This window comes from Cygnus atratus, chromosome 12 (genome assembly GCF_013377495.2).
Source record: "Cygnus atratus isolate AKBS03 ecotype Queensland, Australia chromosome 12, CAtr_DNAZoo_HiC_assembly, whole genome shotgun sequence".
NCBI lineage: Eukaryota > Metazoa > Chordata > Aves > Anseriformes > Anatidae > Cygnus > Cygnus atratus.
The window spans coordinates 9,895,164-9,916,059 of record NC_066373.1 but is presented as its reverse complement, the minus strand read 5'-3'; the positions used below and the strand labels follow the sequence as shown (position 1 = coordinate 9,916,059).

Genomic DNA, 20,896 nt, shown 5'->3' with positions numbered 1-20,896 from the left:
TAACTTTTTTTTTTTTTTTAAATACTCATTCGCAGATCACAGTTTTTGAAAATTGGAATTACTGAATGTGTTTTAGGGCACCATCTTCTGGTAGACAGAACACAGTGTATTTGAATGGCTACCTTTGACTGCTAGACACAACTATTTAAAATATTTTTCACTAACACTACTCTGCAGGCTTACGGGTCATTTCTCATTCTAAATCTGCAATAAAACACTATTTAACATTTTTTACATTCTTCGTATTCATTGCAAATGCAGCTATTCACCATGCTGCACAAATATGACTTGGGACAGACCCTGTAAAATTCCAGTCACAACAGCCACTTTGTGAACGTGCTATGTTAGACAGACAACATATGTCTAAGCACTTAAGACTAATACACCATTTATGTATCTTATTTCTTTCATAGCTTCATCTTCCACTTCTCTTACTTATTTCTGCTTTTGGCATTCCTGGCCACAGCAGCTTATTCGCTCATAGCTGGGAGACTGCACACAGCCTTAGTCATACTTCCCTTGCAATCAGAAGACATAATCACTGTATATTCAAACACAATCTATTAGCTTAATAGCAGCTATTACATATGCATAAATACATAATTTAGTTGGCCAGTACAGTTAACAGTGCACCCACTTAATATGTTTAAGGAGTTCTTAGTTATGTAGATTCTTATTTCAGACTTGAAAATATGAAAAACAGAGACTTCACAGACCTAAAATTTATTTTGTGCTAAAAACAAAGTCCTGACAACAATATTGCAAACCATTATCCAGGGAAAAAAAAACACAAAACAAAACCAGACTGCATTAACGCATTTAGTAAAGAAACAGAAACACTGCATGAGGGGCAGACTGCTATACATGTCCCTCTGTTCTGTGCTGGTGAAAAATACCAGACTAACTGTATGTGCCTTTTTATACCACGCCAAGAAACATAGAAGGCTATGAGCATTGACCTCCTGACCCAACAATACAAGGCACTCCAGCTATGGTGAGAAGAAAGGGGATATATGTTTGTTGAGAATACCAATTACATTTACTGTGCATGGTATTTTCTGTATAAGACAGTACAGAATGATAGCTGTAACACTTCTTAACTGAAAATAATATACATATTTGCAAGAAGTAAGGAGCTGTTCCATAACCAATGGAACTAACAATGGCTGGTCTCATACAGGTCTGTATTCTGCATTCTTTGCATTCTCCAGCTTGTAACCTTTTCTCCAAAGCCCCAACAATATTGCAGTACTGTCACCCCCCTTTGGCCTGTAGAGCTCAACCACTGCAACAGTCTCCAGAACTTACCCAAGCCCTAAGCCATTACATGCAATACCTTCAGGTTCTTCCCATCATATTTGCCTACATTCCTCAACAGACTTGTCAGTGTTCTTCTATCTCTGGCACTCCTCTACAACACCTTTAATTCTCTTCCAGGTCCACCTACATACAGCCTTGTCCCTGTCCCCTTGATAATATTCCTAACTCCTGGCAGCTTCCCAGGCTTCTAGTTAGGTATCTCAGCTGCCCTCTTTCTTCCCAGCACACTCCGGCTAACTCCAATCACTACTTAGATGGACAAAATACAGCAGGTGTAAGTGCTGCACCTAAAGGCTAAGTGTTACCACAGAAGCGCTTTTGTGGGTCTCTATGTCAAGAGCCACTTACTTGTACAATTGCAGTAGCTTTGAGATCACTGATGTAGTTGCTTACTGTTTGCAAGCAGCTTCATAGTTTGTTGGAGAGGACTGGTGGGGGAATTCCTTACGTTTCTTTTCTTTAGGAAATCATACTGAAAATTTCTCATCTTTCTCATGTGAATGAAGCTGTATGCTGATGAGAGAGATAATGACAGGTATCTAAAACAGTAATTTCCTACTGTTAATATAAAAAGTTATCAAGCTATATCTAGGAGAACATTTATTTACTTGATCCCATACCTCGCTTATAGAAGAATCAGGGCCTCCAGATCACAGCGTTAAGTTGCCTCCTCCCAATCCCTTTACCTGTAGGTATGTACTCTCTGTAATCTTTTTAAGATGCTAACTCAGAAATAATCTCAGGCAAGCAGCAAATAGATGACTGACTTGTGTAAGATTTGTTGTATTACTTTCATCCTAATTTCTGCTTTCTTCTAAGTTCAATATTTTAGATGCACACAATTGAAGACTTGTCCTTACAGCTGCAAAGAGAATAAATAAAACATCTCTATGTAAAGGGAAAGAAACAGAACAGGATGGGGGATTTATTTTCCTTAATTCAGTGTGTGTTTAGTTTTCTAATCCAAACTTAGAGCTTTGGGACAGTGGAAAGCTTGAAGCATACAATATTAGTGGTATATACTAACTCAATGAAGGCCTATCTTATCTTCTGGGATCTAATAAATGGCTAGCAAGAGGTCTTTGTTGTAAAAGTCACAACCTGAAATGGCACATCAATCTGCTTGCCAGCTACCAGAGTCTATAGGCCAGGAAAGCATGAACATCTATATTTTTTTCCACATAACTACATACTACTCAGACAAAAGCAGTACAATCGCATATCTTAAACATATCAACATGTAATTGCTTATATAGCTAAATTCTATACTACCTTTCAGGCTGAAGCCAAATGATGATGCCTATTTTAAAATTCTCTGTGGTTCTCCAAAATTTAACCTAACCACTGTCCTGCAATGGTACCCCCCATCCAATATACAAGCATCCCAAATACTTTAATTATCTGAATATTGTTGAATTATGCTGTAACAGTAGTAACTTAAGGAATACAAGCCAGTGAGACTGAATAAAACCCCTCACACCTTTCTCTTTTTCATCCCCACATCTGTTGGTCTCATACGTTATTGTAGAAATCTGCTTCATTTCAGATCATATAACACTCAACTTCTGAATCAAGTCAAACTCAAGTCAAACTAATGTGATAGTTATCAGTATTACAGCTTTTGCTGTTAAATTAATCAAAAAGAGTTTGAAAGCTGAACTACTGTATACAGATCTGTGCAAGCAAGGAAATTTCTCAGGTAGTGAGATAAGATCACGTTCTTAGACATATTATACGTGCCAGTAGCTTAGATAGAGCTTTGCCATGTCATAATGAGAATCTCATCCTATTACACACATAACAAGTCATCTGACAACTTATTTAATAAACCATTTTTTTTATTTTTAGTAGAGCTTGAAGTGAAAATGTCAGCCTTAATTATTGTAAAATGTCATCAGACATTAAATTCTAATGCTTTGTTTACAGTGAGAACTATAAAATCTTCCCATTACAATGTTGAAAATTGTTTCTCTAACTCCTCTTATTTACATCTTTACCTCTCAGTCTTCACTGATGCTGGCCAAGAAGCAACTAACTCAAAAAGATTTAGTTTCATGGTAGAGAATTGTGTCTCCAAACAAGCCATTACATACGACTACTACTACCTAAAAAAAGAGATAAAACATTAATTGTATTATAGAATCATAGTTTTGTATCACATTGACAATCTAACACTGATGAAAACCTGGCCTTTTACTAGATGGAATCAGATGCAGGAACCAAAACTTAGAAAAGGTGCTGTTTTTGTTTTTTACATTCTCTTTCTGTATGATTAACATTGTTTAAAATTCGTCCATTTTGCAAACTGCAACAGAATAAATCTTGTCTGCTCAATTTCTCCACTCTGTAAGGCTATCACTGACTACTTATTTATGAATGGAAGCAGTTCTGGTTCATTAACAAACAGAAAGTTGAAACATAATTTCAGTGCAGTGAAAGAAATGATAGATTAATGCATTCTAAGAATCAACACTGATAGTATTGAGAGCTACCAAAGTAATTAAATAAATGCAGTAGGCTTTGAAATACTGTTCCTAAACATTGCACTTTTGCCCTAAGCACAAAATGTAACATACAAAAGACCAGTGCTTTTCTCTTTTTGAAGGCATGAGGTGCTGAAAGTATGTGTGTGGTGGTGCAAATGTTCCAACTGAAGAGGCCAATAATTGATTGTCCAAGAAAAAAAACATTCACAAAAGTTTTATTAAAAAAATTCCCCTTTCACCTCAAACAAGTGAAGCTTAAGTTCTGTACTACTAGGTTATGTTTAGAAAAATGAAAATAGTACAGTAATTTTGAAGGCTATACATTGTAAAATCCCATAAATCAGCATAAACTCGGACTGTGCAAGCAAATATAGCAAGTATTTCAGATGTCATTTATTTGGTCCATCAGATGTACAGTATAGTAGTAGTATCTGAGTTTACAAAACATCAAATATAAATAACCTGAAACTGTAACAATACACAAAAAATTTGCTTCTTACATTGACATACCAGGCAGTACGAGCTGAAAAATTGGAGTAAATTAACAGTTTTACAGTAATGTACATAGTGCCAGTTGAAGTTTAAGAACACTGTTAAAACATGGCACTAATTTGCTTTAGTGAATTTTCTCCTTGTTCAGGATGTGAAAGATGTTTAGGACTGGACTAAAAATACCTTTCTTCAAGCAAAAATAAAAAATTTAGTTACTTAAATCTGGGCATCGAATGATGACCCTCTACTAAAACGGAGTACGATTTTTGTCCTATTGAATTATACCTAAAAGGTATTTACACAAAAATAACATGCTTTTTTCATGACTGTTTAAGCAAATACTTATCTGCAAGTATTTATAAACTATGTTTCTACTACATTTAATATATGGAATTCAATATGGAAAAACTTCTAAAAGAGTCTATTGAGATGACAGCTTTATCATCAAGAGAAACAGACGACAAATTATTCAAGCCAGTGGTTTGGTATTCCCTTGGAACGAAAGCCTTAGAATTAGTCTAGTTCTGGACATTTTTCACATCCCAAAATAATATGCTGTTACTGCATTACATTATCTCAATCATTTTGTCAAGGGGCATTTGCATGTTCAGTCTAACGCTATAATTTCATCTTGCTCCTCTGTCTGCTCCATACGCACTCTCTTTGTACTGATGCACTCTTTGTCTTCTAGTTTTCTCTTGCGGCTTTTATCTTCCATATCATCAACATTGCTTGAATGGCCTTCATCTTCAGAATCGATTATCAACAAATCATCTTGATCTGGAGCTGCAAAATACATGTTTTTAATTCCAATGGGTACTGTAAGGATCATCTACCCTCAAACCAAACTGCATACAAGATACCTCTAAGAGAACAAATATATCTTCAAGCATTCTTTATCCATACTTTCTTATTTAATTGCAAGAATATTTTCAATTTCTCTGAAAACAGTCTAAAACAGGCTTTTCACATGGTCGTTTCCTCTTCATTAGAGGTATGGAAAATATTGCAGTAACTCAAAAGTATTCCCATATTTTTGGGGAATTCTTACACTAGCTAATGCTAATGCATTAGCACTTTTGCATGTACAGAATAGAAGAGTTGCATGCTACCTGCAGGAGTCCTTGAGAAAAGAACCCTTAAAAACACAGTAAGCACATTTAATCTCTCCTGAAACAAGTAAGAGGCAAGTGGAAATGACTACATACTTCTATATGTATCTTAAATAGGATCATATGACAGGCAAATGAACATCATCCAAAAACTCAAGACAGAATTACAGATATTTAACTTTATCTGTCACAACAATAAAACAGTACCATGTTTCCAGTACATTAGCTTTCACTGCTTAAATATCCTGTATTTGAGTTAAGCTATTTTGGGTATATTCAAAAGAACAGCCTACATTAAGAAAATGATGGTACTTCCTCCTGGGTAGCAAATAGCCTACTGTTTTTGTATGTTTATTTGTCTTTTTGCCATCTCTTGCTCAAGAGGCAAAAAACATTTGCTTTGTAAGCAGATTAATAAAGGTGTCTTCTTAAAATAACAAAATAAAACATGATCAAAGACATCCACAAAGTAACTTTTAATCTGTAGGGAGAAAGCAACGAATGCTTTTCTGTCAAGCAACAGGGTGACCATCACATAGAATGGGTCTAACTTTTTAAAGTGACTATTTAAATCACTATGCAAATGGTGTATTTAAGCTGACCACCCCCCAGGTACCTGCAAGTTAAATAATATCATTTCAAGGTGTATGTACCGAAAATCTTTGTAACAATCTTTGCAATCTTTTTTTTTTTTTTAACCATTTACTATTATACGTATACACAGAGGCAACTTATGTCTTTCTTTTCATGTTAGTCATAAAAGTGAAGTATTTTAATTAAACCGTCCTACTGAAATATTATTTTGTTTTATTTAAGATTGTTTATTGTGACTTACCTGTTGATGTTGAGGGTTGCGCTCCATCATCACTACCATTGGTAATGTTCTTAGATGTTGGTTCTGATGGTTTAGGGCCAACATTTTCAGGGGTGTCACCAACAACTTCAAATTCTACGTCTTTTTCTAGGTCTTCGCTGCAGAAAAATCCATATGCTTTATAAACAACCAGGTGAAAATAAAAACATGTCTTTTTTCACAAACAAAATATGTCATTCAAATTACTAGAGCACCCTGCAATTAGGAAAAAGAAAAATACGTTTTTTAAAAAAGGAAAAGGTGTTCAGCCCTTTATAATTTGTGCTTTGTCTATTCACAAACACTATTCCACCCAGTGTCATGCCTTAAAACGCTTAGGAAAAAAAAATATTACCTAAGCTTACTTTTCTTCCCCAATTTCACATTTCTATTCTCACTGAAATTGCAAGGTGTTAATTTCCTGTATATAACATTGATATTACTTATAAAGTTAAATAAATACACCAATTATTGACTTCTCTTTGCATTGCAATACCTGAACACAGGTAGTCTGGCAGATGATCTACTACTCCAGCAGGTTGTTTGTTTTTCAACAGCAATTTCTCACTTGTTAGCTACCCCACAAGTAAATCTAGCTTTGCACTGTATTTTGATGTTGCCTAATGACCACATTATTCAGATAAACTCTTAGCAATTACTATTGTAATAAAATAACTATATTGATTCATTAAAAAATTCCTCTTTAACCACTATATTTTAGCAACCTGATCTTTTAACTGTATTTGCTAATTTAAAAGTCTTAATTGGAAATTCCCTATGGAACCTTTCTACATATATACACAAAAATATTTTTTTCAGAATCCTTACCTATGAAGCACGTTGATTAACAGTGTATAATCCTGGAGGAAATCATCTGCTTGTAGTCGAGTGCCATTTCGAATTCCAAAGTCTGATAATTTCCTGTGGTTATTTGCTAGAAAAACAGTGAAATACTGTGGTGTATAGAGCTATTTATATAAAGATTTTCTTTCATGTTAAGAAATGAGTACTACTCGTATCTAAAAAGCGTCAATACGCATACCTTCTGTTTCTCCTTCTTCCGAAGAGATAAGGATAGTTCCTTTTCCATCATCTATTTGTACATCTGGTGCTACCATAGCAAATTTTTCTTTCACTATCTGAAAGGATGAATACAATTATTTAATCCATATCTGACTTTATAATACTTATTAAATAAATAACCTTGAATTATGCTGATTTTCCTATCTTGGCCTGTGTTCAGGCATCTGCTAAAGCTGATACTTTATTTTTTCATTCCCATTAAAAAAAATTATCATCTTTTTGCTGTCTGAAACCTTAAGATCTAGTCACAAAAAGAATGTCTATGACATCTGTGGTCTCACCTTTGCAGGGTCAGATGATAGGCTGAAACTTTTTTTTAAATACTTATCTCATAAAATGACAGAATTACAAATCAGTTGTTACTGTAACGTAGCTGCTGAACTATTCACCTTAAATACACTTTTTTTCGCTGTTAGTTATGAGTAGGCTTGAAAAGACCAAAAAAATACAAAATATAAACATTCTTTCACATATACGAACACATATAAATAAGAAGCATACTGGCTAATCTAGCTTTTCTTGTAGCTGACAGAAATGCAGAGCAGAGCAAATGTTAACAGGTAACATTCAGTCAACATATATGGAACAAAAACCTAATTTCAATACTGTACAACATAAGTATCAAAACAAAAGCTGTAGCTAAGATTTAAAGTTTTACCTTGTCCTGGAGTGTTAACACAGTAACTTTGTGTACATTAAGTTTCACAGTCACTTCTGGCTTACTTGCACATACATAACAGTTAGGATTTGGTGGATCCAAAGCACAAGGAACCAATAGCTTCTTTTTGGGATTTGGCTGCTTGTTCAGGAAAATCTTGAAGACAGACAAGAATGAAATAAGTTATTCTGTAAGTAACAGCACTCATAAAACCTGTTTTCTTACGGATTTGTTCTCTTAGTCTCATAGGTTGTCCTGTTCTCTAATCCTCTTTGACACGCCTGGTGAACAGGAGAAAGTGAGTATTACAGCTAGTCCACAATGACACTTGTGCTGACTGACTACCTACTGCCAAACAGATCTGTAACATCAAACAGACATGTTTCAAGTGATGTCAGTCTGGTTGTCTCTCCTATCAAGCAGCCAATTTTCATGAAATCAGAAGGAACTTAACGATCCTTGAGACTTCTACTTTTCTTTCTATTGCAGCTGAAGGTTCCTAGCACATTCAGAATGTACTGAAGTAGCAACGAGTGATAGAGAGTCAAACTACACACTAGTAAAAGCAGGTTAAACATAACTTGAATAAATAATGAGTAACAAGAAAGTAAAAGTATCATATTCCCACTTACCGTTCTACACTGATCTATTTTTCCTGATAAAATCTTCAAACCCTCCAGCACTATCAGACCAGCTATTACTGCATTAGTAGTAGCTATAGCTGGGATAATATTTCCTGCCATTGCTGCAAAATAAGCAAGAGTATGCAGATTTTTAACAGCAAATGAAAACTACAAATTGAGATTATTATTTAAAGAAAAACAATGTTATATTTTATTCTTACACTTAATATCAAATCTGCTCTTCATATTCATACTGAAAACATGCATCCTGAGGTTGGCAGCAGAAGTGACAAAATCCATTGCAGAAGGGTCATCCTAACAAGAAGTTAACATAAAAAATATTTAAAAATCAAATTACACATTGGGAAAAGTTTGCAACACATGGTACAAAAAATTACTACCTTAAAAACAGATGTTTTTTTTTAAAGGTCCATATAATATTCCAATTCAAAGTTTATGTACTTCCTCTTTCAAATGGTATGTTTAGACAGAGCAGTAATACTTTAAACACGCATTTAAAAATTGTATTTAGTATTTTAGTTTAGTATATTATTATTAATTTAGTATATTATTATTGATAAAATGCCTTGTATGTTCAAAAATAATGTCTAGATACAAAACCTTACAAGGCTTTATGCTTAGTTTCAAAAACTTTTTTTAAGAAACAGTGTTTTTTTTTGTTTGTATTGTTTTTAATAACTGTTGTAACATCATTTTACTATTTTGTCAACACCCTATATTTACACACTACTTTTTCCTTATGTCAGTGACAACTGACTACAGGAAGATCACGGTCTCTGGTACTAAGGGAGACTTGATTTGCTTCGTTTTTCTCCAGCAAAACTTGTAATACACTGCACACTTACTCAGAGCTAATGACTTCCAACTCAGCAGAACTCTAGCAACAAACGACTATGTCAGAGCAAGTTTTAGAGGTAGCTAGAGCAAAGGAAAAATGAACTGGCATTATTAAAATATTTTCAAAATGAAAATATTGCAACTACTTCTGAATTTGTGTGCTTTTTAAAGTTGGTGAATTGTTATTTTACATCACAATACTTAATCCTGACACTCAATGGAATACAAAACATATAAAGTATGTATATGCTTACTTATGGAGTTTACTTATGGAAAGTACTTCCAGTGATGTGTCAGCCATTTTTGTTCTTAGTAGTACTATTCTGGAATAAAACTTAGGAAGTCCAACATTTGTTGTATGTATGTAGAATATAACTGTTTCTTACAGATTTGGTAAACTAACCTTATCCCATATAAGCTCTGCTCCATCGCCTTTCTCAGCCAGGTGAAGTCTCAGGGTTTCAACACTCTTTGAAAATAAGTGTGCATAGCTCTTGACATCGAGAACCTGCTGATCTTTCAAAACCGAGGAGGATTCATTTTGTTGGTCAGATATGTTTTTCTCTTCAAGAAAAGGAAAAAAAAATAGTAAGATGAGGAATATTTAGAAATTCCACTGAAGTTCTCCCAAAGAGCTAATGATTTGCTAATTCAGAAAAAATAATTATTTTCTAAGTGAAGAACAGTGTTCTTAAACTACAGTTGTGCCAAGATTTAAAAAAAAAAAATCCACATTTTCTCCTCTAATAGCTATATTATATCATATCAATAGATGTGCACAAGTTATAGCAAATGTGAATTTTCACCAGAAGACAACTTTTAGAGAGAAATTCATCAGTGCATGAGAGATAAGGTCTCTGGTATTTAATTTTGTGAAATGCAAATTTTCTATGACTGATACCGAGTATCTGAAATAATTCCAAAACAGTTTTTAGAAAAAAAATATTTCCTATATTGTGAAAAACTAAAAATCTCCAGGAGTCATAATATGTTAAGTATCAGTACTCAACTGTGACAGGGAGAAAATGTATGTCACCGCGATGCATTAGGAGTGACTTACAAATAGACACCATGAGGAGGAACAATTACCTTGATTTTGTACTTCGGCCCAGTCCAGAGGCACTGGAGGCTTTCTTTTCCTCCACAGCTTATCCATGGTCAGCAAATATCTAATGTCATCTTTGAAAAGCTAGAAAACATTAAAAAAAATAAAATGTAAGAGGGAAAAAAAAGGTATTTTATTTTTATACCTCCTTTGACACTGAAAAATCAGCATTAGATTTCAGTTTTTGCTTTTCTCCTTGAAAATATTTAACCGAATACATAAAATCATATATTTTATATTTTCAACCCCACAGGAAAAAAAAACCAACACAGATTTGAAAAACTTATTATTCCCTGTTTCCTAACATTTACTGCAGAAAGCAGACAGTTCTCATTAATTCAGGGAGGGGGGATGTAAAATTAAGAAACAGCAATCCAAACAATGGCTCCATGTACCTACTGAAGCCATCTCTACAGCAATTCATATACTCTCCCCAAGATACTCTTACCTACATGCCAACTTATTTTCCAAGGAAAATTGGAAAATCCTATCTATCCTATCCTACCTATCAACATGACATTCTATACTAGTTTCCTCTAATTATCACTTTTAGAAACTATTTAGAAAGAAAACTCCTAAAACAGTTTGTATTTTGTTATACCAGCATCTGATTATATACACAGCATGAATGATTGCTTTCTGGTCCTCAAATTGTTCTGATTATGCCTACTAAAACGCCTACAGAATTCAACAGTTCACCTTCTCACATTAAAAGTAATTTGAATGACTTTTTTCCCCATACAATATGGACAAGCTGTTGAAGTTGTCCATACAGACACAGATGGAATGCCATAAAACAAGACCAACACAACAGCAAAATTGGTGGAAGTCATAGCATAGTTGCATGACCGATGGCTAGTATTATGTGTTCAAACTGGGTTTTGACTTGACTTTAAAGCACCTCATACACTTCAAATAAAGACATTTATTGGGGGTAAAAAAAATACCTTAGTAAAAAGCTTAACTGGATCGTATCCAGTTGATTTAGCCCACTCCTTAGTTGAAACACGTTTAATCTCACCATCTTCATTGGATGCTCGTGCTCTGGCTTCTGCTTCTGCTGGCTCCCCTATTAATGAAGTATTAACAAAATAAATTATTTCAAAAAAAAAAAAAAAAGAAAACCACATCCAAACATTTCCTTTAGTCAATAACCAAAATTATTCAGGGTCTATAAAATGGCTTTACTGTTCCCAATAAGAGCTAGATTAGACATAGTGCAACTGCTCCTGTTTGTTTCTACAACTACAGTCCACTAGCCTAACTTATTGCCACTTAATTCCTTCATTGGTGGAAAAAATGAACAATTGTTTCCTCTTAATTTTCTCCAAATTATTTTGTGATTTCATAAATCTCTATCCATCCTCTTTTAGCAGTCTCTGTTACTAGCTGAGAAGTCTTAATCTGGTTAGAGCTTCAAGACAGAATCAGTTCCTACCTCTGGCCACCCCTATCCAGAAAAATTCCATCCATGCAGATGCTATTCAGTCTCTGTTTCTTTCCCAGTCACATCCAGCAATTGCTATTTTGATTACTATTAAGCAGCAGGCTGATGTTTTCAGACAACTATTAAAATCTTGACTGAATGAGGAAATCAACTCAGAGACCATAATTTTATATGTAAATTTGTGAATGTTCTGCCCTTCGCCAGTACATCATTTCATATTAATATGCACCAAAAACTACTTAGTATTTCATTGCCTAGTCGTTCTGTATTGTGAAGCTGTCTGCTACTTTTAATGTTTAGCCATCGTCTTTATTATTCTGAGTGAGTTTACTTAATTGTGTACGCTGAACAGCACTGGTTCTATCCCCAGTCTGAGAGATTCCTCTAATCAAGACTTATCTCTATCATTTACGTAATTTATCCACTTCAGGATCTCATCCTTTTTTGCCCATGACATCTAGGCTCCTTTAGGTTCCTCATAAAAGAGTGCCCCCTGCAGATTCAAAATACAGTAAACCAGATACACTTGTCCACAGGTTTGCCAATGCCTCCCAAGCTTTGCCAGTTTGACCAGGGAGTGATGGTATCCTCCTGGCAGAAGGCCCCAGCCTCTCTCAGCTTTGTACCCACCACAACTGATGCAGCTTCCCAGGCTATGTTAACAGTTGTACTTGATGATCTCTTCCAACCTAAATGATTCTATGCTCGTAATCAGCATTATAGCAACTGACAATTTGCTCGCTACAGATACAAAGCCTCTTGCTAATATGCTCACTACAGCTTAACCCTTCCTCTAATTGCCCTGATATCCTTCTTCAAGTAAGCAGCATTACGTCTGCTACCTTCAAGTATTCCAGCAGTTGTTGATTAAAGTGAGTTTATATGTCACTATCTTAAGAGTTAGCTATTCATTCAGGACTTCATGTAGGAACAACCTGTTAGGTGAATGCTATCCGATAAACAGAAAATCTGAAGAATCCCAGGCAGATCTGAGCTCCCTCTCTGAAGTCCACCACTCAAAAGGATCCAAAAGGAAAAGCTGCAGAGATGTTTATTCAACTTTACAGTAACTACAGTTACTGTCCATATAAAAAATAAAGAATAGCTACAAAAACATCACTCACAACGGGCATAATTCCTATGCAGATAAATGTGGAAGTGTTTCAAGCTAGAAGAGTTCAAACATGATCTCTCTGTTTCCCAATTTGGCAATCCCTCAGCTAGGAGTGGAAAATGCAGAGTGACTACAAATATCACTCAGTTTTCAGTCCTTGGTTCAGAAGGCAAGCCTCCCAGCTGCAGGGAAGGAATTACTCCATCAAATCCAAATATACCAAAAAAAAGATGCTGCTCTGTGAAGATCAGTAATACCTAATTTTCACATCAAATTCACTTCTCACTTCTGTGTGCACGTGGAGAAGACAGCTTACTCCAGAGGGAACAGGAATCTCTGAATATATATAAGCGTATTCATCTAAATCATTTATCACACACCTGGATGTATTAACTGGCATTTCATGATTACCAAGCATAATGACTGTGCTCCTCACAGCTGCTCTACCCACACTCTCTCTGAAGAGAGCTAGTGCATGACAGTGACCTATCTTAGATTGTATTAAAAGGTTTTGACGACAGCTGAAGTAATCACTTCATTAATGTTTTAGGCTGCCCACAAGGGCTACAGTTCTGACTGCTGAAAACTATTATAACACTGGCATTTGGAGAAGGCTTTTTTTTTTTGCACACTGGCCACACAAAGACCTCTGGTATACACAGTGCATTGAGTTAACTAAAAAAAAAAAACACCTTGAGCCTGCTTCAAACTTTTAATAAATGGTAGTATGAGGAAACTGAAGTATGCATGGTGTACACAAATATCTGTGCTGTAAACACAACCTAAATTCATATTGTCCATGGGCACTGTAAGTGGAATCCTCCTAGAAGAATGTGGGGTTGAAATGTAACTTTACAAAATGGACAGAAGTAAGTCAATCTGTGACATAAAACATTTTAGCAACAGGGTAAGTTACCAGTTTATATCACACTTACAGGCAGCTTCAGGATCAGCTCTGTCAGGAGAGACTTCTTGATCGGCATCCTCTTCTCCAAACAACTGGCTATTTTATAATATAAAACAACAATAAGACATTAGATTTTCATCATGTCTGTTTAACGACTCAAATATTTGCTATCTGACATATACCCACTTTAGAATTCTTGCTATCAGAATGCCACTTCATACATTGCTTTTTCAATTGTTGGAATTTGTCACATGCAGACTTAACACTGACAATGCAAAAAGTCCAATATAAAAATTAATACAGTAAAACAGATCTATTTGACTCATTCAACAGTTCATCTATTTCCATGATCCCTGCAACCTTTCTCTCTGTTAATACAATTGTTACACTGAAAAATATAACTTCCATACAAAAGCCAAGGATAAAGCATCCTCAGGCTACACTGCTCTGACAAACTTTTCTAGCAGATTTTGTGTGATATCAGAACAGCTGAGTACTAACTGATGTGCTATCTTTGTATTAAAAAAAAAAGCCAAAGAACTGGAGGTTTTCACTATAATCCATGTTAATTTTCAAATGAAGTGTGTCTTTTTTATTTCTTAATCTGTAGGTTTAGAAACCTACAGAAAGAGAGTGAGTCACAGTATCCATTTAAAAAAATAATAAAAAAGACAACTTACTTAAACAAATACTTGGCCCACACAATGCAATGGATAGGTTCCGATGGCGTATTTCGGATTGTGCAGCCTGGAAAAGTCTTCTGAGTTGGTTTAGGATGACATTCATAACATTCTGTCACTCCCTGGTGAAAAGTGAAATATTTACTTGTCACGCTGCAAAGGCTACTGATAGTATATGCTATTATCAGATGAACTGTAACTTTATCTCAGAACACCCAACACCCTGTTGTCTAAAATAGCCAATGATTTAAACTTAGTGACAAGAGTAACACAGAACCTAACCTTCTTAATAACTGTTACTTGTCCAAGGTAGCCTGCAGTGCCACTCTCTATCAGAGGAACATCAGCAGCCAGACACATCCTGTTCACATGGTTGCGGGCAGCTGCAAAGCAAGAGGTTGTAAAGAAAAATTTGAATAATTAGAAAAACGTTTGACTTCACCAAACACAGACTAGCCTCCTATGCACACATTGACCCTGAATCTGCCTTATTTTGCTATAGAGAGCACTATGCCTTTTTCACAAAGCCAATTTTCCAATTAAAACAAAATATATTGACACTATTTAAACACAGCAAACAACTGAACAGTTATATATGTATACACAATGCACATCAGTTCCCATAAAGCAGTGACATAGCAGCCAATGTTTACTTACAAAGCACCTGTAAAAGCACTTACTACACTTTCAAGATTCTAGTGAAGAACAAAAATATTAGTCAAACTACAGCTGGCTTAAGAGGATGCTTGTTATTTAACTGACATTGCTTAAGTACTTATAGTATAACACGTTAAAGTTCTGTTCCTGTGAACAAGCAACAGTATTCTTATCTCCAATACAAAATCATAGTGAAAACTTCACCTCTGTTATCCAGAGCATTCATAACCAACGTAAACTGGCGGAAGAACTCTACGTTATAGTCAGGGCTACAGAAAAGAAAAACAATACGGCATATCAAAGTTGTTGGTTATTATGCCACAACAGAAACTACATATATGGAAAAAACAGTATAAATTATATACTATAAATTTACTGCTAGCCTTTAACTACCCCCTTTGTCTTCTGCCCATTTTAAAGCTGTGTAAATGCATGAATTTCAGGCCACTGGAAGGAAACTTTTCCAATTATTATTACTATGACCAATGGAACAGGAAGACAATGGAAAAAGTGTTTATGCTGCTCTGACCTAATGAGTAAATTGGCTGAGCTCTGATCACTGACCTTAAACACCATCAGCTGAGAGTAAAATGAGCATACCATAATTACCCCAGCTCATCAGACTGTTAATAATTCATTATAGTTATATTTTATATATAATTGAATTATATCATAATTCAATTGGTTTTGATTGTGCCTCCATACCCTTAGGAGCCAAGATGAGAGAGTTTAAAATCTTGACACTTTAGTACCCTGACACTGCATTTTTCTGACTTAAAGAAGGCAGTGGCAAAGATGACTGAGTAGCAAGGAAATAGGATTAATGGTTTTACAGTTTCAGGAGAAGGATGCAATGAGCCAATGCTTCAGTGGCTAACAGCAGTATCAGAGCCGAAACCTTAATATTACAGAACATGACTTTTTTTTTCCTTAAAAAAGGACAAATATGCATTTAAATGTGGGAAATACGGCTAATGAAAACCTATATGATCTCGTACTTTACTAATTTGTTATGGAACACAAAGACTAGATTCTAACAGTTTAGGGCATAATAATATCATATGAGTGATATAAATATTACTTGGTTATCTATATACATACAAAGGACCTTGTTTTTTTAAATCATGGACTCAACATTCACATATGTTTTCATCTAATTATTGCTCATTAGGGCATCCTTACAGTGTAGAAATTTATGTAGTAAATGTTGCTAATAATGTGCAAATTACATATAAGCAAACAACTACAAATGTCAGAGTTTAAGAAAACTCATGCAAAATTCACACTCCTCCTACTCAGGTGCATGGTAGCCTCTTATTTACAGCTATTTCTTCTTATTGCAGAAGCTTTGTAAAGTATCTTAAAGCATTTAAATAACAGTACTTGAAAATCAAGACATGTAATTAGAGCTTAAAAAACAAACATACTTCATGATGCTATCATGGTAAGCTATAATATTAGCTTCTGGAGAAAACTGTAACACGCTTTCCTTGGCAACCTAGAAATAAAAACAAAACAAAACAAAAACAACACTTATTATTTCTTCCACCTTTCTAAAGAGACTCAATACCTATTGAGTATCGAGTAAATTGACTACCTAACAGATTTTAATACTTTTAAATGCAATGTTATAGACAGCCATGAGCAACCAACTAACACTTACCTCTTAACAGCATAAACAAAATTGTGACATGTTTCTAACAATGTCAATAAAAATAATACTGAATAAGTAAGACTTGAGCTTTGACTTTTTCCTCACCTGTGATTTCGATCTTCCAACATGTTTCTTTTGAAACAAAAACTGCCTGTTGAGATTGCTGACATCAATAGTATCCAAATCAATCTATAAACACAGAAAAGGCAGCCATTTCACTTTTACAGAAATAAAAGGAACAAAATTAATAATAGATTTTGAAGCAAATGTGATAGGATCTGTAAAGTTTATGCATTGGGTCTTTTTCAGATCTGCATACAGTTATTACATCTGCACTACAGCAACTGTAAAGGCACAATGATCAATTATTCATTTTCAGGAATCCATTCATTTTAAATAATTATTAACAATGGAATCATCTCAAAAATTAAGAGCTTAATGTCAACAAACTTTCTTCAGAACGAGTCCTTAGTATACTGCACACAAAATTTTGAGATACGTAGGCAGAATATTTAATAGAAAGTCAATAACTGACTCTCCTATTTACTGCTGGATGAAGACTGTAGTGAGAATTCATCAGAAGCACAGCGTACACACTCAGGAAATACTGAGGGATTCGGTCAGGCCCCACACGGGACTAGTCACCCTGAACAGAGCTCTGCACCGTGCTTCCCCAAGGTCCAGGAAAGGCTACCCAGCACACTAATTAGCACTTCTCCTTTATGTTTGAACATGGCTTTGAGCAACTGAAAGAGTAAACTGAGAGCTGCACTGTCATCTAATTCATACACTGCGGGGCAAGCTTTTATGATTGGACACCAGAACCCACTGCTTAAGTGCATATTAAAAAAATTATGAAGTTCACTTAAAAAAAAAAATCCAGTCATGCAATCAAGATGTTTAAAAAACATACACAATTCATGAAGTACAACCTGAAAGTATGCCATGACCTTAATTCCCCTAAGAGCCATGTTTCTATTCATTAATATACTCACGTGAACATCCTAATTGCAAACGTCTTTGCTCCCCACCACAAGAATTAAGATTTATTCATTTCTTTGTTGCCACTATTTTTCCTTTATACTCACGCTAGTCTTCTCATGGCCCTAACATTTTTAAATAGCAGGGGGGAGGGAGACAATTCCTGAGCCTCAGCAGCGTTTCCCCCAGCTCCCTGGGCAATGCCAACACCCTCAGCACCGCGGCACCTTCAGCTCTGTGGCGTACAGAGAGCCAGAGCATGCAGCGGGAGGTGTAAGCACGACCTGCTGAGGGGCTTCTCATTGGCTTTTCATATTAGGAACCAAACTCAAGTAATGAGAAAAGGTATGCACACACTTCTCATTGAGGACCCTTTGCATGCAAGATCCAGGTACCAAGATTAAACTTACTGTTGTCTGAAGGAAGTATTTTTAATTTAAGGATTAAAAATTAATGTACTAAGCTGCAATAGCCAAATAGTTTTATTTCAAAAACTACACAAAAGAACCTGTGGATAATGAGCAAACTCATTAATATAAACTCATCAAAAATACAAACTCTTTCAGAAATGCATTATGAGGTACAGGGTGTTTATTACCTATAGTATCCTCATAACCAACTGCTGTGGTCTTGCATCTCCTAAGTAAAACAATATTTGCCTGAAAACACACTTCTACCACCTTTCCTTTCTTGTAAGGCACAGTCAGAATGCTTACACAGTCCAAAGCCATGAAGTTTGAGAACTTGAAGTGAAACTGATTAAGTGCATAATTCTGTTAAAACATCCACTCCCCAGAAAGCCTTTATTTAGCGCTTTAACTGGAGATGATAACAAGTGACTTAAGCTACAGCTGAAAACTGACCTTGAACAGTGCTGCCAAGACCAAAAAAGCAAAGGAAGTTCTTCTCCAAGACAATACTTGAGGCCACCAGACAACAACCAAAACTATGATTTAGCTAAGAATGATCAGAATTTGACAGTTCTTGCATCAAAACAACTTTACACTTTTGTAATTCCCATTTCTGCAAGTTAGAAGGAATATACCTCAAAAGTTCAGAGGAATACATAATTGTGTTCTTAATTTAGACTTGGATTTTGACTAATTTAATTTTGTTCTTGATTCACGAGAAGAAGGATGTTGCGTTTCAACAAAGCGTACTTAATCAAGTTACATGTTTCTGGTGTTCAAAATTGTATTTGTCTTAGTATTAATGTTTTGTTAAAAAAAACCTTTCAGTTTACCTACAAAAAATAAAGCATTTTCACAGTTTTAGAGTTTATTGGTCTGTAATAATCAAGCAAAACTCCCAGCAATATCACGAATGCTGACAAAAGCAATTTCTTCTACTGATATCAATTTTCCTCTTTGCACAACAATTCTATTTTTGCTCTCACCTTGTCTTTTGCCCATCCACTCCATGTTATCAAAACGTTACTCTCTTGCATAAAACACTGCCAGTAATATTTTTAAATTAAGATGGCCCTGATCCAACATATACTTAAGTTAATGGAATCCAACCAAGTCAGACTTGAAAGACAATCCAAAAAAAATCAAACTAAAATAAGGGAAACAATAAGCATGCCCCAATGAGATTTATGCTTAATGACTAACTGGAAAATCAGGAGATACTAAACTCTATTTCAATAGACTGCAGGAGCACACAAATGACACAGTAAGGTGGGTAAGTAAGGAGGAAAAAAAACAACTGCAGAAATTGCAGGCTTCTGCTCTCCTTTGTAAGTTTAGTTCACTCATATAACGTTAAAATTTGATAGGCTCTCACTGGCAGATTCAAATCAAAGGGACAGTATGGAATTACACTTTAGCACATCATACAAATCTTTAAAAAAATATTTCAGTAGAGGTACCTGAGTTATATGAATAACAGTGCAAACCCGTAACCGGACTCCTCTGCCTGCTGATACAGTTTTAAAGAAAAGCTGTTTCTAATGAGCTCTGCTCAACAAGTCTTAAAGCAGAAACAAACTTCTTACAACCTGCCACTGAAGCGGCTCATGGCAAAGCACTGAAAAGTAAAAATGTATTCGACCAAACAGGCTTGTGCTCAGTTTGTCCTCTCTTGACTTCTTAACATGAAATATGAAAATGCTTTTCAGGATTACTGTAAGAACGCAGTAAGGGTCTGGAAAGCAGGTCATTTCATTGCCATTCCCTCGGTTCTGCCCTTCCTGCCCCCACAGATTACCATCGGGAAGCAAAAGCGAAAGCAGCAGCAGCCCGCGGGCAGCTCTCACGGCGGGTTCGCGGGGCTGACAGCTTTACGGCCGGCTCCCTAAAACGCAGCCCCCCCGCGCCGCTCGCCGCCGCCAGGCCGTTACCTCCGGCACCAGCAGGGGCCGCGCCGAGGAGAGCCGAGCGGAGAGCCGAGCCCCAGCCCGGGGGCTGCCCGCGGGGGGCAAGGGGGCGCCCGCAGGCCGCGGCCCTTTGTGCCGGGCCCGGCCCCCGGCGGCGTTGGCGGGCCGCGGCAGTTTGAACGCACGCCGAGAATGCGGCGGGGCCCGGCCCCCCCTCACGCCCCTCGCGCCACACGGCGGCCCCGCGCCCCCCGCCCCTCACCACCCTCCCGGCCCGCACCACGTCGATGTTGCCGAAGCCGGTGAGCACCAGGTCCTTGAGCAGCTCGCAGCCGATGCCCCCGGCTCCCACCACCAAGAGCCGCGCCTGGGCCACGGCCTCGGCCAGCTCGCGGCCCAGCGGGCCGGACACCGGCGCGGACATGGCGGCGGGGGAACGGCGGCGACGGGCGGGCTCGGCGGGGCTCGGCGCGGCTCTCCTCAGCCGGGCCGCACTCCGCACAGCGAGCCCGGCGCGCACCAGAGCGCCGCCCGCCCGGCCCCGCAGCG

The 20,896-nt window shown here is 36.6% G+C and overlaps 1 protein-coding gene and 1 long non-coding RNA gene across 3 annotated transcripts in view; one reads left to right on the top strand and one right to left on the bottom strand.

Annotated features, from left to right (window-relative positions):
• LOC118246560 (uncharacterized) overlaps window positions 1-8,433 on the top strand; it is a 15,993-nt gene extending 7,560 nt beyond the window's left edge. For both annotated transcript variants that reach the window (XR_007708767.1, XR_004778171.2), the window contains exon 4: window positions 8,246-8,433. This is a non-coding gene — a long non-coding RNA (uncharacterized LOC118246560). The remainder of the gene's footprint in view (window positions 1-8,245) is intronic.
• Window positions 4,008-20,896, bottom strand: UBA2 (ubiquitin like modifier activating enzyme 2). Its single transcript, XM_035543734.2, has 17 exons — window positions 20,628-20,896; window positions 17,155-17,238; window positions 16,823-16,893; window positions 15,600-15,664; window positions 15,021-15,121; window positions 14,739-14,860; window positions 14,087-14,154; window positions 11,538-11,659; window positions 10,575-10,674; window positions 9,889-10,049; window positions 8,849-8,942; window positions 8,637-8,749; window positions 8,005-8,160; window positions 7,306-7,402; window positions 7,092-7,197; window positions 6,246-6,382; window positions 4,008-5,084 (listed from the first exon to the last, which is right to left on the bottom strand). The coding sequence occupies exons 1-17, from the start codon at window positions 20,769-20,771 to the stop codon at window positions 4,906-4,908; spliced, it is 1,920 nt and encodes a 639-aa protein (XP_035399627.1). The 5' UTR covers window positions 20,772-20,896; the 3' UTR covers window positions 4,008-4,905.